Genomic DNA, 17,824 nt, shown 5'->3' on the forward strand with positions numbered 1-17,824 from the left:
TTGCTGCCCAGCCACCCTAGTGTTAGTGACTCCTTGAATTGTGTTTCACTTTCATCAAAGGAAAAATAGTGAAACATTAAAATAATAATAAAAAAACAATCAGAAGGTGCTAAGTGCAATGTAGAAAATTCAAAGACGGTAATGGGATGGAGTGCCTGACTTAGGGGTCCGGGAAAGCCTCCAAGGGGGCAGGGGCAGCCATGTGATGTAGGACCAGAGGTCACTGGGGAAGTGATCCTGAGACCAGCACAGGCTTAGAGTGTTTAAGGAGTTTTGAGAAGGTGTGTGTCCCAGTGAGAGGTAGAATGAGATGAAGTGGGCCAAGTAAACAGAGCCAGAACACACACCTGCTCTGTAAGTCAAGGGTAAAAACCTTGGGTTTTCTCCCTCCGGAGGGAAGACATGACAAGGGGGTGACATGATCTGATCTGGGTTTATGAGAACCCCTCTGGCCCCTGTTGGAGGATGGATGGTAGAGGATGTGGGGCTGCAATCATCCAGGGGAGAGCTGGCCGTGGAGGTGCGGGAGGTGGGTAGACTTGGGGTAGCCCTTCGGGAGCTGGCCTGGAGGGCAGAGTGGATGGCAAGGATAATGGAAAGTGAGGAAACAAGGGAGGAGATTACATTTTTGGACCCAACTAAAATGAGATGAAAGCGCCTGAGGAGCAGCTGTGAGGACAGGGTGAACAGTCCTGTTTAGGTTGAGTTTGTGATACCTGTGACCCAATTCGGTTGCTGTCAGGCAGGCAGCTGGAGGTGTGACCTGACATTGCAGGGAGGGGCCATGGCTGGAGGTTGGAATCATGAGCAAGCAGGTAATCTCCTAGACAGGAAGCTAACCCCCAGCTTCAGGTCTTTGGGGGTTTGACTGGAGGTTGTGGGGTTGTGGAAAAGCAATGCAATGTGTATTCGGAACACTAGGTGGCAGTGAAGACTCTCCTTCCTCCCGAGTCCGCAGTCAGCGTCAGACCCAAACTTTGCCTTCGCCCAGAAGACCCAGGAAGGCCCCAGTGTGAACAGCTATCTCAGCCACAACCCCAAGAGGCATCTGAAAGCCTCTCTAAGAAACTTTCCCCAACAACAAGAATTTAAACCAAAATAAAAATGTATGACGCCTTTTACAAAGCCTTTATGAAGAGCTCTGTGGGGTGATAACCCCCATTTTACAGAGACAAGAAACCACGGCCATATGGCCCGTAAAGCCACAGGGTTGGGACCAGAGCCAGTCCTGTGTGACCAGCAATTGGAACACCTCCGAGAAGGATGTGGGCGTCGCTGCAAGACAAGTGGGTCAGGCACCGCCCAGCGAGCATACGATGCCACGAAGGGCTTCCCTGGCAGGTTACCACGGCCCTGGATATTGTGGGGTTTCCAGTCCTCCGCTAAACATCGGTGTAAGACACCTGAATAAGGTTCTCATTTTGGGGGTCACACATTTAGACAAGTAACTAGAACAGGATTCAAGTCCGATATTCCCCGACTCCTGCGATTTTTTTTTGGTTTTGTTTTGCAAACCACCATTGTGTTCCTCTTACGGCCATCTTGTCCTCACTATGGGGCCAGACGACACAGTATCAGAGGTGGGACACAGGAACATGTTTTATTACTTGGAAAAGGCTCCATAAACGTCAGGGACTCTTGCCATTAGTGTCGTTGGGAGATTTATAAAGGAACGCCCCCTCCAGCCTTTGGAGGCTCAGCGCCTTCCTCCCCGCTCGCCCAAAAGGAAAGAGCCCAGACGTCTGGCAGGGCCCGGGCCCCCGTGCCGCCCACCGCCCACCGCCCCTCTCCTTCTTGCAGTTTGAGATCCGGCAGCTGCGGGCGCACCTGGCTCAGCAGGACTTGGACCTGGCGGCGGAGCGCGAGGCGGCGCTTCAGGCCCCGCATGTGCTCAGCCAGCCGCGCAGCCGCTACAAGGTGGTGGAGGCCGGCACGTGGGCCGAGGAGACGGCGGCCGAGAGCGTTGTGGAGGAGCTGCAGCCTGCGCAAGGTGAGTCCGCCGGCGCCAGCCCCCGGGCTCTGCGCACAGCCGCAGCGTCCGGGAGCTGGAGCACGTCTCCTGATGGGTCTGTGTCCCGATGTCGGCCCACGATTTTGGTGGTGGTGATGGGGGAACCCTAGTTAAGTGCTCCCCGGGACTGCCTTTCTCAGCCTTGGATATAGCGTTCAGTCAAGCTACCTTGACACGACTTCTACATGACCTCGGTGGCCTGTAGGCATCTTGCCTGCTTTGAGTGTATCACCTCCCCATTCCTCGCGGCGGCTTATAGACTTTCCTACTTTATGGCTGAAGGAACTGAGCCCCAGAAAAGTCGTCCAAAGGTGCAGAGCTGGGTTTCCAGTCCAGGCCTGGGGCCAGAATAGCCCAGAACCTAAGCCTTGAGGATGGTGGTAAATTGATGGGCCGGTGATGTTGGTGGTGATGGGGGCCTCGGCAGTACCCTAGGGCAGACTTCTCTCTAGGGAAGACCAACTGTGTCGCCTTGCAGTGGGGACTTAACCTTTCTGAGTCTTGGTTTCACTAGCTGTCAAATGGGAACAATGCTGAGCCTTCCTCACAAGTTGATGTGAGGCCCCAGGAAGCAGGTGTAAGTGGCTTTCAGAATTACAAAGTAGTCCTGCAAATGTCAGGTGGTGTTGTTTTGTGATTGGGATGGAAATACCACTCCGTGGTGATGCAGCTGTCAGGTTGGTCCTTTATGGGGTTTGGGGAGGCTGTGTTCTGACGGGCTCAGGCCAGGGCTTGGCTCCCGGCACAGGGGCCAGCAGGGGAGATCTGAAGCCTTGTTAGAGCCCCCAGGGGGTCCTGGGAGCCTGGACGCAGGTTCCCCTCCCCAGGCACCCTTGCTGCTCCGGTCTGACTCTGCCCTGCCCTGACTTGCACCTGAAAATGCTGTTGCTAAAATGATGGGTAAGGGATTTCTTCACTTTACCAAGATATTTTTTAAAAACATTGACTTCCCCTAATAATTCAGAATACATTTCTAGGACCACCTTTTTGACCTAAAGGTAAGGGAACTACCCAAATGCCTCCAAGAGAAGCTTTTTACAGTGTGATGTCATTCCATCCTCACACCTCTTTTCTCTCATATGGAGGGAGAAACTCAGGCTCAAAGAAATCAAGAGAGCTTCATGGGGTCACATGGAAATGGAGATGCTGGACTCGGCTAACTGCAGCTTGATCCAGGGCCCTCTTCACCTTGGCGTGCCCCATTCCCCTCACCAGGGCAGTGACAGCCAGGCAGGGCTGGGCAGGGTGGGAGGCAGGAAGCCAGAGCTCCAGACTCTGCCACTCCCTAGCTCTGTGACTTGGGGTCTTAGTGCTCCCTTCTGTAAAGTGGGCTCATAACTCCGGCTCTGTCTGCCTCACAGGAATTCTGGGGAGCTGGTGGACTTGAGAAGGCTCTGTAGGCTACAAGGTGCTGTGAACAGGTTTTGGGGAGTAGGGTGATTGCTATTATGATCTTTTGAGAGACCTTCTAACCTTAGAACTTTAGAAGTTGGGGGCTCAGGACTTCTGAGCCTAGCTCTTCAGCTGATGTGCTAATCCCATCTAGAACCCCTGCCAAGAGGTTTACCAGCCTCCAAGAACAGGTACTGGGCACCTCCCAAGGAAGCCCAGGCCAACCCAACTTCACATAACTCTGCCTGTTAGAAAATACTTCCTCAGACTGAGCCAAGGTCTGCCCCCAGCACCCATCTCTCCCACCTGAATGAAGCGTTTATGTCTCCCAGCTGAGACATCCTTTCGGAAACTGGCCTCTGAGTGTCTTCTTCTCCAGGAACTGTCACCTGCATTGCCACAGCCACTTCTCAGGGGACACAAGCCCTCCAAGTTCTTGCTATACAGTCCCTCCCTGAGCATTCCAATGTTTCCGTCCCTCTCAGAGTGACGTGTAGAACTAAGCGCACTTCTCAGGGAGCTGCAAGACTAGGGCAGAGTGTTAAGGGGTCACCCCTGCTTTTTTGTTCTGGACCCAAGACTCCTGTGACTGAGCCTTGTGGTGGCTGCCTGGCCTGAGCTCACAGTTGAGCTAGGTCATGGCTCTGCTGAGCCTTGGAGCCTCTCCACAGCCCATCCTTGACTTTCTATACGCCCAGGCAGAGTTGGACATTCATTTGTGTTCAGTTGTAGCCTGATTCCTGCCTTTACTCTGGGTTTCCAGGGCTTTGTAGGTTCTGCTCACAACTCATCACCAATCCTGCTGGTTTTACTGCCTGCATATATTTTGAAACATTCCCAACTTTTCGTCTGCATTGTTCAGCCTCCCTCTTTCTGGACCTCATCTGCTTCCTTGACCTCAACTTTGCCCCCATGGGTGCCCTCTTCACTCCTTTCCCCCTCCAACACACACACGCATGCACACACATACACACACTCTGTGATTTTCCATAAATCTTTCGTGTCACTCTCTGACTTAATACCTTGGCTGATTATTTGCTCGAGCTGCTGAAACAAAGTCCTGCAAACTGGGTGGCTTAACCAACAGAAGTTTCCTGTCTCTGAGTTCTGGAGGCTGAAAGTCTGGGATCAGGGTCTTGGCAGGATCAGCTCCTTCTGAGGTTGCAAGGGAGCATCGGCTGCTGCCTCTCCCCCGGCTCCTGGCGCGTTGCTGGCAACCCTTGGCGTCCCTTAGCTCGTAGAAGCATCACCCTGACCTCAGCCTTCCCTTCACATGGTGTCCTCCCTGTGTCTGCATCTGTGTCTGGATTTCTCTTTTTACAAGGACCCTAGTCGTGTTGGGTCTGGGGCCCACCCTACTCCAGTATATGACCTCATCTTAACTAATTCTGTCTACAACAATCTCATTTCCAAATCAGATCACATTCTGAGGTTCTGTGGGTTAGGATTTCAACATATGACTTTGGAGGTGGAGGACATGGCGACTCAGCTTGTACCAGGTGGCATATAAGGCCCCTGATGGTCTTGTTCCAGGCTGCCCCCTCCCACCCGCTGCCGTCTCATCTTCTTCCAGTCTGCACTCCATCTTCACTTTCACTCTGGCTGAGTGAAACATCTCTGCGTTTGGAGAAGTGTTCTGTGTAGTAGTAAGTCCCTGAGGCTTTCTACATGCTGTTCACTGGCAGGACAGGCCTGCCTGCCAAACTTCTGTTCATCCTTCAAACCCGTCTCAGAGTCAGCTCCCGGTCACCACGTCCTTCCCTCGAGACCTTATATGAACTCCCGCTTGCCAGGTCGCCCCTGCATTTTGTCTTCTGGGCCACACCTGGCCCTTGGCAGGCTCCCCATAGAGTGATCTACGTGGAATATAGTCTGCAAGCTCATAACTGATTGAAGAACAGAACAAATCTGTGGACGTCGCTTGTTTCACTGTGGGTCCTGCAACCCTGGGTCTTCTCTCAGTGCTCAGGGGGCTTCTGGCGGTAGCCCACTCCAGAAACCCCACTTGTGGCTTGCAGCTCCCCATGCTGGGGCATGGGGAATCCAGAATATAAGATCTTCATTTTGAAAATTCTGGAAATTGGTGGCAACTTTTGCCCACTTTGTCCTGTTTTCCAAGGATGAGAGGAGCAGGTTTGCAGCCTATCCCAGGGTCTTCCCAGGTGGCGCTAGTGGTAAAGAACTTGGCTGCCAGTGCAGGAGACTTAAAGAGACACAGGTTCAATCCCTGGGTCGGGAAGATGCCCTGGAAGAGGACATGGTCACCCACTCCGGTGTTCTTGCCTGGAGAAGGCCATGGGGAGAAGCCTGGTGGACTACAGTCCATAGGGTTGCACAGAGCTGGACATAACCGAAGCAACTTAGCACATACAGCTGGCTCATCCCAGGACCTTCCTGCTGATGGAGCAAAGTGAGGTGGAGGAGCCGCCTCCTTGCTCTGCCCATGGTGGCTGCTCAAGCCCATTTTGAGACTGCAGCTCACCTGGTGCTGGGGCCTACTCAGCGCTGTTCCATCTTCGGCAGCACACACCTTTGAACACCTGAGCTCAGGTGGCACCTCCTGTACAGCCAGTCATTCTGCAGCACCTCTCTGCCTCTCTCACCAGGAGCCTTAGCTCTTGAGATAACAGCCTGGCCATTACTATCCCCCCCAGCCAATGACCTCCAGATCCTGGACACCTGATGCCACACTTGGATTCACAGGGTGTCAAGATCTGAGGTCACAGAGTCTGCAAACAAGCCAAGCATTTAACATAACCGCACACATTCTAGTACCGTGAAGCCGTGAGTCCCTGCCTGTCCACCCTGTTCCAGCTCTCCCTGCAGTCCCCATGGTGGGCACCTTCCAGCAGGAAGTGGAGGGAGGCAGAATAAGAAGGGAGAAAGTGATCGGCTACACATGCCAGCCAGGGGGATCACGGGTTCTGTGCCAACCCTCCTGGAAACTAGAGGCATGTCTGAATAGGGCCCTCGGATCTCCCACAGAGCTGGCAAACGTGCACTCCTGGGAGCCATTGCCAGTGCCCCTCCCATCTAGCCCTGGAGCCCCAGCCTTGCTCTCTGTCTCCTCTGTGGCATCCCTGCCTCCCAGCTCTCAAGGGGCACACCAGCCCTGCCCAACTCAGCAGAGCACTAGCACATTTCCCAACCTGTCACTTGACTGCCAACCCCCAGAGCCGTCAATAGCAAAGGCAGTTCCTCGGAGACAGAGAGCAGAAGCCTTGCCGGGCTAGCAAGTGGCATGCGTGATTCACGGCCTCGGATGAGCTGGGGAGTCAGGGCACCCCAGCTCATCTCTCTCTGACCAGGACTTGTGTCCAGAGAGGGATTTCCATGATGTTAGAAATCATGGCTAGACAAGCTAGGGGCGGTCTGGGGCATGCTGGAGAGGGAGAAAGGGCAGCATTTGTTGCTCACCATGACCTTCAGGCCAGCGAGGGCCCCAAGGCTCAGCGTGTCACACTAGTACACAGACAATCCGGGGATTAACCTGCAGACATCAGCAATAAGTCTCTGGAGCCTCAGGGGAGGGCCGGCCTCTCTCGGGGTATGGGGGTGGGGAAGGAGGCAGCAGCGGGGGTGGGAGTGCCAGCCTCAGCCATGGCAGGAGAAGCAGCTCCTGCAGTCCCCACAGTTGCCAGCGGGTCACTGTCAGACTAACGCCAACCAGCTTCTGTTTAAACTTGCTCCAGCACAAATCATTTTTAAAACCCGGACTGCAAAGTTCCAGGCTTTGGGGCCTGCCAAGTTCACAGTGCCCCTGTGTAGTCATTAATACTTCCCTCCCAAATTTATTAGTCTTGAAGCTCGCCCATAACTTATGAATTACAGCCCCTGGTGGGAGTGCCACAGCTTTTGCCATATATCACAGTGAACCTCGGCGTCCACCCCCTGCCACCCCCGCACTGCACCAGCGCTCAGAGAAACCTCCACGGAGGTACACCGGGTCTCACCTTGGAGAGGAGAGGCCTGCGTGCTGATGGGGGCAAGTCGGGCTTTCTGCCATCACTGGGCTCTTGATGGGGGCACTGGAGACCCAGGAGAGCCCCCAGAGCTGTAACGCTAGAGCTGGGGCGCCTCACGTAAAGCAGAGAGGCAGATTCCAGCGTAGGGAGGTGGGGGTGGTTCTGAAAGAAAGATGTGGGATTCAGACTCAGGGCTGGGTTTGAATCTCAACTTGGCCTTGAACAAGTTACTTGACCTCCCTGGACTGGCTTCACAGCGGGGTGACCCATGCAGTCACCGAGGGTGTCACACTTGGTTCATTGCTCTGGTGTCACTCTCTTAAAATTCTTAATGTTTTTTCTTCAGTGATTGATACGTTAATTTCAGGTATACCTGAAAATACTCGTATATACTGGAGAATCACAGTAAGTCTAGATAGCATCCATCACTATGCATAGTTACAGAATTTTATTTATTGTGATGAGAACTTTTGAGATTTATTCTCTAAGCAATTTTCAAATATACCATACAGAACTAACTACAGTGACCATATTGTAGCATATCCCCTTGACATTTACTGTATAACCGGAAGTTTGTACCTTTTGAGCCCCTTCACCCACCCATTTCACACCCAGCCATTTCACACCCCCTCCCTTGCTTGCCCAACCCCTGCCTCTGAGAACCACCAATCTGTTCTCTGTATCACTGAGCTCAGGGCATTTGTTTGTTTCAGGTGTTGTTTTTCAATTCCACATATAAATAAGATCATAGCGTGTCTTTGTCTGACTTACTTCACTTAAGCGCATGCCCTCTGGTCCATCCAGGTTGTTGCAGATGTCAAGATCTCATTCATTTTTATGGCTGAGTAACAGTCCATTGTACGTATGTGTGTGTGTGTGCGTGTGTGTGTGTACCACATTCATCTATTCTTGGACACTCAGGTTATTTCCATATCTGGGCTATTATAAATAATGCTGCTGTGTACATTGGGTTGCATGCATCTTTTCAAATGAGTGTTTTTGTTTTCTTCAGATATATGCTCAGAAGTAGAACTGCTGGGTCATATGGTAGTTCTATTTTTTTTTTTTTTTGAGGAACCTCCATACTGTGTTCCAGAGTGGCCACACCAATTTATATTCCCACCAACAGTGTACTGGGGTTCTCTTTTCTCTGCCGTCTCACCACCACTTATTATCTCTGTCCTTGTGATGCTAGCCATTATAACGAGTGTGAGGTGGCATCTCCCTGTGGTTCTGGTTTGCACTCAGTTGCACTCCTAACGTTGAGTGACGATGAGCTCCTTTTTGTGTACCTCTGGCATACTCTGTGTTTTCTTCAGGAAAATGTCTATCCAGATCCAATTTTTAAATTGGATTACTTTTTTGCTATTGAGTTGTATGAGTTCTTTGTACATTTTGGATATAAATCCTTATCAGGTATGATTTGCAAATATTCTCTTCCGTTCAGTAGGTTGCCATTCATTTTGCTGATGGTTTCTGTTGCTGTGCAGAAGCTTTGTAGTTTAGTATAGTCCTACTTGTTTATTTTTTGCTTTCATTGCTTTTGTTTCAGTGTCAAATATAAAAAAATTATTGCCAAGACCAAGGTCAAGGAGCTTACCTGCTGCCTGTGTTTTCTTCTAGGACTTTTATGGTTTCAGGTTTTATATTTGAGTCTTAATTCATTGAGTAAATTTTTGTGTGTGGTGTAAGTTAGGGGCCCGGTTTTCCCAGGACCACTTACTGAAGAGACTTTCCTTTCCTCCTGGTATATTTTTAGCACCTTTGCGGTAAATTAATCGACCATATACGGGTGAGTTTATTTCTGGGCCTTAATGCTTTTTAAACAAAGGGCCCCACAAATTATGCAGCTGGTCCTGGGTCTGAACTCTAATTGTCCCAACTAGAAGCAGAAGCACACCCCACTGAGAAGGACTGAACACTCAGCCTCAGCACACAGGGTCCTTTCTTGATGAGGGCTGCTGAGCTGTGGAGCAGCAGCTTGGAGTGTGGCAGTGGGAGCCCCGACCAGGAATCAGGGCCTCCCTCTGGGCTCGGATCTGCACAGGACGTGTGGGTGTGCAGTCCTGACTCCCGACTCCCACCCCACAGCTTGGCCAGTCCTGCCACCCAGGGAGGCCCACCTGACTCACCTCCCTCTTGCTCCACCTCGCTGGGCAGGTTGGGGCTCTGCCCAAGGGGCACACCCACACAACGAGCACTGCTGCCACAGCACTCGACCAGCTTTAGGAGGATCAGTCAGGATGGCTGCGTGGACTGCTCATGCCCTAGGAAAAAAGGTGCTGGGTGGTTGAGAGCAGCTGCGGCAGCTGCCACAGAAATGAGCTGAGATTTAGGGGCCGGCTGGGAGCACCGCGGGCCAGGGTTTCAGGGAGGTGATGGACAGACCCAGGTTAGACTTGACCTTCATCATCCCGGCAAAATGTATAGCTCACCAGCAAGTAGGTATTTCTTATTCCCATTTTACTGAGGAAGCTGAGGCTCAGAGTGGCCAGAGATTTGCCTAAGGACACACAGCAGATGTCTGCAGAGCTGGGGTTGGCATCTGGGCTGTTTTGTCCTGGAGCCTGAGTTTGTACCAGCCCTTCCTTCTCACCCCTCCAGGGTCAGCCAACCCAGTCCTCCTGTGGGGCAGTTCCTACCTGGCCTTAGGGCTCCTTAGTGCCAAATCAAAGCAAACTTTGGGGCAGGGGTTCTCTTAGATGGAGGGTGGGCAGCCCCACGTTGGGGCTCACTGATGGCCTCTTCCTGGCCACATGCACCCATGCCTGCCTGCATTCCCTCCCTGCAGGCTCCCAGACACCAGTAGTCATTAGTCTCTGGGCAGGAAGTACCAGGGACCAAGAGCAAGGCTGCGTGCTGCATGGTGCCGATGGTGTCTCAGAGGCTAAGAGGAATGGTCCAGGGAGGTCTTGCAAGCCCCGGACCCAGCCTCAGTCACTGTCCAGTCATCCTGTTTATTGGTGGGTAGTATACGCCAAGTCCCACGCTAAGTGCTGGCGAGACTCTTGAGTAAAATGTGGCCTCTGGGTGGGAGAGGACAAAGCCTCAGCCCAAGTGGTCAGTGTGGAGAAAGGGGCCTGCCTGAAGCAGAGAGAGTGGGGGGTGTGGGTGGCGAGCAACACTTTTGGAAAAGCCTGGGCAAGGCCTTGCTCTGACTGTCTTGAAACTCACTCTGAGGCCCCTGGGTGGGTACAGGTTTGGAGCAGAGGGAACGAATGCAGACTGGACAGGCCTGCAGTGGCCACCTGGAGACCTAGGTTCTGTGTCAGGCGCATCCATGGAGTGAGCAATCCCATTTATTAATCCCTGCAGGCATGATGAGAGGCCAAAGGGAAAAGCGTGAGGTCTGACCCAAGGCTGGATGGCAGAGGGCATCTGGGGGTCCCTTGATTGGTCACAGGTTTGGCAGGAGCTGAATTGCTGTTAAGAATGGAGAAGAAGCATGGAGAAATGACCAGGGTCCCAGGGTACCATTCACTAAGGTGGAGGTTGGGGGAGAAACTGAGTTCTCTTTTGGACACGTTGAGTCAAAGGTGGCTGGAGGTCATCCAGGAGAAGCTGTCTGGTTGGCCAGACCAGTCAGAAGCTGAGAGACGTCTGGGCTGAAGGTCACCTGGCTCAGGTTACTTTTATCCACGGCTTTGATGAAGATTGAACATCCTCAATTGAACAGGCAACACTGAGGTACAAGAGAGAATACCTTAGTAGATGGAATCAAGATTCAGAATGCTTTCAGCAGGCTCTGGGCTGAGACCAACAAGCTGACATTTGCCTGAGATGATAAACGTGAAGTCCTCTGTGGAGCCAACACGGCCACGGTGTGGTGAAGGCCTGGCTGGCTTGGCCCCAGCGCCTGCAGAGGAGGCCTGGCCTGGGCATCCGTGTTGGCCACAGACTCATGAGTCAGCAGAGGAGGGTGATTGCTGAACCCGACTGGAGGATGTTAGGCTGTGTGAGGGGAAAGACCCCAGCAGATCTCCAGGAGAACCCACCTGTTAAGCAAGATGAAAGGAGGTCGCTGTGTGAAGTGCCCGATCCACAGCCTGGAGCTCTGAAGGACACAGTGACAGTCAGCTCCCTCCTGCCTCCCTTGCCCCTGTTTCGGTCACATCTGGAGCCCATAGTGACTTGAGAGGCTGGAAAACCAGGGAGGGCTGAGAATGGACAGGGGTTTCTCAGGAGAAGAGACATTTTGGGAGAAATGTGAGGGCTTTTTAAGTGCTGGAAAGTCTGTCATGTAGTAAGTAGAAGTGGGGTGTGGCCTTGGGGTGTGTGGGGACAGGACCCAGATACCCAGATCTGCAAGGCCTCCCATAGTGGGCCCTTCCTAAGGAGACGGAGATTGGCTGCCTGACCATGGAGTGGAGGTCCCCAGGAGGCCCTGTGCTCCTTGGAGGTGGAGGGCCAGGCACGCCACCCCTGCTGAGCACAGAGGAATCTGATTATTAGAGCTGCTCAACAGAGAGGCAGGAGGCCCCTTCTGTGAGGGGCACAGGCCGTGGTGGGCAGAGCCCAGGTAGGGGTTGAGAGGATGCTCACACAGGTCGGGGTGGGGGGAGTGTGGTTCCTCGGTGGCTCCGGTCCTTTCCCACTCTGCTCTCTCTGCTCTTGAACTTCAGGGCTGGCTGAGGGGCCCGGAGCCAGCTAGCCTGGCTGTCACAGTCTCTAAGAGCTCCACCCGTTCCCCCATGGTACAGAGCCCCGGAGAGGGGATGTGACCTGCCCAGGTTCCCATGGTGGGCCAGTGGCAGTAGCAGCACAGGAACCCAGGCTCTGGGTGTTTCTCATTCACTCCAGGCCACCTCCTGCACATGAGCCCCTGTGGGATGCACAGGTCTGCGGATCCGTTAACTGAGTTTATTGTCCTGCCTTCGTGACGTGGCCCTCTACAGCCACACTGCAGGTCCCTCCTGCCACGGCCTCAGGATAACACCAAGATCAGTGACCAGACCTGTCTGGCCCGGTGGACCTGGTGGCTGTTGCACTGCTTGCCAGGAGCAGTCACACCAGCCTCCTCCCACTTCCCGGGGCAGCCTGCAGGGCTAGACAGCATTTACAACATAAATTATGAAGAGCCACGGAGAAGAGTGTTGCTGTCTTATTCTGAGGAGCGTTGCTGGTTGATCCTGAGGCAGGGCCTGGAGCCAGCCTGGGGCCCCTCCCTCAGCTCAGGCATTAATGCAGAATACACCTCTGGCCGCAGGCATTTAAAGATCAAAAGAGGCCAAAAAAGCTTTTAAGAGCCAGGTTGCTGTGTGTGCTGCCACCGGCCTCCCCATGTCAGGGCAGACACGCTTCTGCAGCGAGCTCAGGTGTGTCAGGAACGCAGCCATGGAGAGCAGCAGGTTCCATCACCTGCAGACCGAGGCTTCTTGGGGGTGTTGACCCCCATCCTCACCTTCAGCCTCATCAGGACGTGTCTTCCCTCCCCTGGGCATTGCTGTCTCTGTTCTCCCGTCCAGCCTGACACCTTCCCAACCACTCTCAGCGCAACCTTGGGAGTGCCTCGCACTTGAGCCTGTTCACACGTTCCTGTGGTTCCTCACTGTGCTTGGGGCAAGGCTGAGCTCCTTAGGATGGCTTTGGCGTCTCCTGTTATCTTCTGTCCATTCCCCACCGCCCCGCCCCTCACCGCTCAGGCCTCTCTGAAGTTCTCACCTCTCCTCTCTCATCCCTTCCCACCCCATCAGAACAATGAACCAATTCTTTGAGACCCTGTTCCCGTGCCATCTCCCAAGACCAGGACAGCTTTACACCTCATTGGTTATTCATTCACTGAGCATCCACCATGTGCTGGGAGCAGGGTGCTGGGAGCAGGGCTGGGGGTGCCCAGTGCCTGTGTCCATTCCTGGGCGGTGTGGAAGACTGAGGGGGCTGTCGTCCGTGGTCAGCCTCTGCAGCTGGCTGTGTGCGGCTGGAATGGCACTCTGAGGCTTTTGCACTGAGGAGAGCTTTCCTGGTGATTGTGAGAAACTCAGGTGGATTCAGAGACTCAGGCTATCCAGGCAGGGAAAGCCCTAAAGGACTATTTCCACGCCCTTGTCTCAGAGAAGGGGAAACTGAAGGCAGAGAAGGAAAGGGCTTCTTCATATCACACAGCAAGCTGGATGCTTCATCAGAACCTGGGTGCCTGATACCCAGCCCAGCACTGGGGCAGATGAGCCATGTGGTCCCCCTGGAGGAACCACGTGGCAGGGAGCTTGTGGGAGACCAGCACCTCCTCGTGGTGATGGGGGTAGAGGCACTGGGGGGAGGAGCACGAGCTGGCCACAGCCCCTGCTCCTGGACTGTCCAGCTCGCCCTCACACTCAGCCTTCTCTGTCCTCACCTCCACAGAAGCCACGGTGAAAGATGACATGAACAGCTACATCAGCCAGTACTACAATGGGCCCAGCAGTGGTAAGTCCGTGTCGGTGCTATCCGATGTGTACCAGGGCCTCTGTGTGGCCCCACGCCAGAGGTGACCCTGGCAGCCCCTAACATCCAGGCCAGGGACAGCTCGACCAGGCTGTCCATCTCCTGGCCCCTGTGAGCCATAACCGCAGGCAGAGTTCACAGCAAACTCTGGCACCTGAGCTCAAGTGCTGGGATGGGAGTGCTCCAAGATGTGCATGGGGGACCCTGGGGTGGAGAGGGGCTGGAATCTAGGAATCTAATGACCTCAGCACTTCCCAACCTGAGAACCTTTCAGGATGAGCGTGAGGGGGGTGAGATAACGCATAATTGGGTGTGAGAAGCAACAGGCACTGGACATGTCCTTGTTTGTTTCATTCTTGCACTTCAGAAAGTCTCAGGACACCTAGTGGTTTTCACTTATGAGAAAGGTTGAGTTTTAAAATAATACTCGGTCCTTCAGGGTCTTATTTCTCTTTAGCCAGTGTCTTAAGTCTTGTAAGGTTTGGGTTTCACAGCCCTTGAACAGTGAAAGTGTTAGTTGCTCAGTAGTGTCCAACTCTTTGCAACCCCATGGACTGCAGCCCACCAGGCTTCTCTGTCCATGGAATTTTCCAGGCAAGAATACTGGAGTAGGTTGCCATTCCCTTTTCTAGGAGATCTTCCTGACCCAGGGATCGAACCCAGCCTCCTGCATTACAGGCAGATTCTTTACTGCTGAGCCCTTAAATCCTTGTAAACTCCATTCTAAGGCTAGAAGGTTATAGTGTGGACCATGCTGAATACATCTGAATTTTGTCTTTTCTGCAATTTAGCCCCTTTAAGGCTTCTTTCCCTCTCTCCTCTTCCAAAGCCTTATCCAACCTGCTGATCTCAAAGACCACCATCTCTAGCCTGAACCTCTGTCCCAGCCCAGTCTCCCTACCGCTTTAGAGAGAAACCTTGCCCACACTACGCCTACTGTAATTCAGGCCCTTGATACTTCTCACTTAGAGCCAAGACATTCTGGGATGTCCTCCACCCTCCACTTACAATGCATCCTGTAGAAATCCATCAGTTTTCTGAGGGCACAGCTCTGGTCATGAGTCTCACACTGGACCCATTTAAAACTCTGAGTCCTGCGGACCATGACATTCAGATTCCTTGTCATAGCACACTGCACTGAGTTAGTCAGGATGGGCTCAGTTATGCTGCGCCCAGTGACCACAACCCCATATCTGAGTGGTTTAAATAAACCAACAAAGGGCCAGGGCACACTGGCCGGGGGCTCTTTGCCCAGGCTGTTATCTTTACCCTGTCACCTCCCAGCAGACAGAACAGTTGGCATGCCTTCTAGAACAGTGTTGACCGACCGGGCAGAGCACAGCTGGCTTATGTAGCTTCTCCAGGAAGTGCCACCGGTCACTTCTTGCAGGTGACTGGCTGAGGCCGGTCACGTCTGCACTTGACGGGGAGGCATAATTCTCCCTCAGGGCAGGTGGCAAATATTAGAAACCTGGGCCATCTGCCACGGCCTCTCCCAGCAAAGCCATTCACACTCACCTCACCCCACTATCCAGCCCGACCCCCATCAGGGCACAGAGGTGCGGCCGGGGTGGAGTGTGACCCGCACCCCTCCTTTCTTGCAGACAGCGGCGTCCCAGAGCCAGCTGTGTGCCTGGTCACCACGGCCGCCATCGACATCCACCAGCCCAACGTCTCGTCTGACCTCTTTTCCGTCGACGTGCCCCTGAAGCTCGGCAGCGATGGCACCGGTGCCAGCGCCAGCTCCGAGAGCGCCACCCGCTCCACACGCAGCTCGGGCACCCGGGCCCAGAGTGACAGCAGTCAGACGCTGGGCTCCTCCACGGACTGCAGCGCTGCCCGCGAGGAGCTGTCCCCCAGGCCCAGCCCCTCCGCCCTGCCGCTGCCCCCGCCGCCATCTCAGCAGCAAACGGCAGAGGCCACAGTCCAGGACCTGTTGTCCCCACTGTCGGAGGACCCCTGCCCCTCCCGGAGGGCCTCGGACTCCGCCCCCCTTGCCCAGCCCAGCCCAGAGGGCTCGGCCCAGCCCAGCCCTGAGCTGGAGCACAGGGTGAGTCTGTTTAACCAGAAGAACCGGGAGGGCTTCACCGTCTTTCAGATCAAGCCTGTCATCCATTTCCAGCCGGCTGCGCCTGCGCTGGAGGAAAAGTTCAGATCTTTGGAATCCAAAGAGCAGAAGTTGCACAGGGTCCCTGAAGCCTAGGGCCTCCAGGCAGGCTGGGAGGGAGGCGGGGAGACAGCCATCTCGATGCTCCCCCGGGGCCCCGGTGGCCACCAAGGTCACATGAGGGGCCCAGGAGCCCTCCTGGCTTCCCTCAGGGTGCTGCCTGCCTCCAGGGAGGTGACGCCAGGCCAGGAGGCCACACGCCTCAGACCTCAAAGCCCAGAGCTGGCGCCTCCTCTCACCCTGCTCAGGGGAGGGTGGTGCTCGTGGCTGGGGTTTTTTTTAAAACCACTTTTACAAAAACCAGCCTGTGGCCCAGCTTCAGCAGGGTAGAGCGTGGGGGCCAGCTCAGCCTCTTCCGTTGCCTTTGTTCCCGACGCCCACTCTGGACCCTCGGGAACAGCACTGTGAGCAGGGGCTGTCCAGCCCCACCCCCAAGCCGTCTTTTCCAGGAATCCCGGGTGGAGCCCACACAATCACACACACCATCTGAGCCTATCTCATCTGTCTTCATTCTCATTTAGGCATGAGCGTTTCTGAGTCTTTTCGAGACAAATCTAGTTTCCACCTTCTTGGGACATAAAGGGAGGGTCTGGAGGAGGGTGGGAGGGTTGTGGGGTGGGGGTGACAGCCATTTTCCAATCTTGGCTTTAATAATAAAAACCGCCTGCACTGAGACTTCCAGTTGGCAGAGGTATTCCTTTGGCTGCTAGTCCAGGTGAGGACCCCAGAGTGGCTCCTCTGGGCTTGGGTTGACCTTGAAAATCCACCAAGGGAGCCCCCCAGCTCCTCTCCGGTATCCCTGAGGCCTCTGTAGACGAGCCCTGGACCCCAGGAAAGAGGTGCTCACACTGCCTGGCTGTGTGACTCTGGACCAGTACCTTCTCTTCACTCATCTCCCCACCACAGAGGAGCGCAGAATTCTGTCTTCCTTGCCAACAACTCCCAGACACAGCTCCCTGACCCAGGGCTCCATTCCTCAGGGATCTCAAACTTAAGAGGTCCAAAGCTGAGCGAGATGTCTTGCTCGCAGCCTGCTGCTCCTCCCAGGTTCCCACCCGGGACACCACCATCCACCCAGCTGCGCACATGAATGTTGGCCCCCTTCTCATTCCCCACGAGCAGTCAGGGATGCTGGCCACCTGCCCCAGACCCCTCACGGCCTTGCTAAGGCCCAGGCCCAGCCTCTGACTCCCCCCTCCTGTCATCACCATTGAGCTGCATCAATGGTGTCAAGGACCCTTTCGAGCTGACAGTGTGTCAGCTCCCCAAACTCTGACCCGGGCTCTTGAGCCTGATCAGTGTGTCCCTTGCTGAAGAGCCTCCAAGGTGTTTAGCTTATGACTATGTTTTGTTTTCGATGTCCAGAATAAAAAGGGAAGATAATTTTTTTTTCAGTTCAAGGGCTCCCGTTGCCTCAAATAAATTTCTTGGTGAGGCCACTGCTGCTAAATGGGCTGCTTGCCTGCCCCCAGGCCACAAAGAACATTCTCCTTATTCATGGGGAGATCAGCATTTGTCAGAAAAGATGTTAAAGGGAACAGTGTCAAATGGAGCTTGTTTTGGGGTGTAATCTGAGGCATTCCATCACCAGCAGCAGAGTAATTCACAGCTGCCATGACTGAGCGCTCTGTAAGGCCTCTACACCCTTGGGCTCCTTTAACCCTTCCAGTGGCCCTGTGAGGTGGTATCACTGGGCCCATTTTACAGGTGTAGGACCCAAGGCTCAGAGGTTTAAGAAACTTCCCTGAGGTTACACACTAACAAGAGAGACACTGAAACGAGCTCAGATCTGCCTGGCAGTGTGCTAGGTGCTGGAGTTCCCAAGTTGTAGAGCTTTTGAAAGCCAAGTGGTCACTCGGGTCTGTCACA

The 17,824-nt window shown here is 54.1% G+C and overlaps 1 protein-coding gene across 3 annotated transcripts in view; it reads left to right on the forward strand.

Moving 5' to 3' along the window:
• The window catches only part of TMEM266 (transmembrane protein 266), a 126,877-nt gene extending 110,362 nt beyond the window's left edge, over positions 1 to 16,515 (forward strand). For all 3 annotated transcript variants that reach the window (XM_052659665.1, XM_052659666.1, XM_052659667.1), the window contains exons 9-11: positions 1,801 to 1,990; positions 13,708 to 13,770; positions 15,393 to 16,515. In XM_052659665.1, the coding sequence (XP_052515625.1) occupies positions 1,801 to 1,990; positions 13,708 to 13,770; positions 15,393 to 15,991 (852 nt within the window). In that variant the 3' untranslated portion in view covers positions 15,992 to 16,515. The remainder of the gene's footprint in view (positions 1 to 1,800; positions 1,991 to 13,707; positions 13,771 to 15,392) is intronic.
• The last annotated feature ends 1,309 nt before the right edge of the window (positions 16,516 to 17,824 follow it).

Source organism: Budorcas taxicolor, chromosome 21, assembly GCF_023091745.1.
Source record: "Budorcas taxicolor isolate Tak-1 chromosome 21, Takin1.1, whole genome shotgun sequence".
Lineage (NCBI taxonomy): Eukaryota > Metazoa > Chordata > Mammalia > Artiodactyla > Bovidae > Budorcas > Budorcas taxicolor.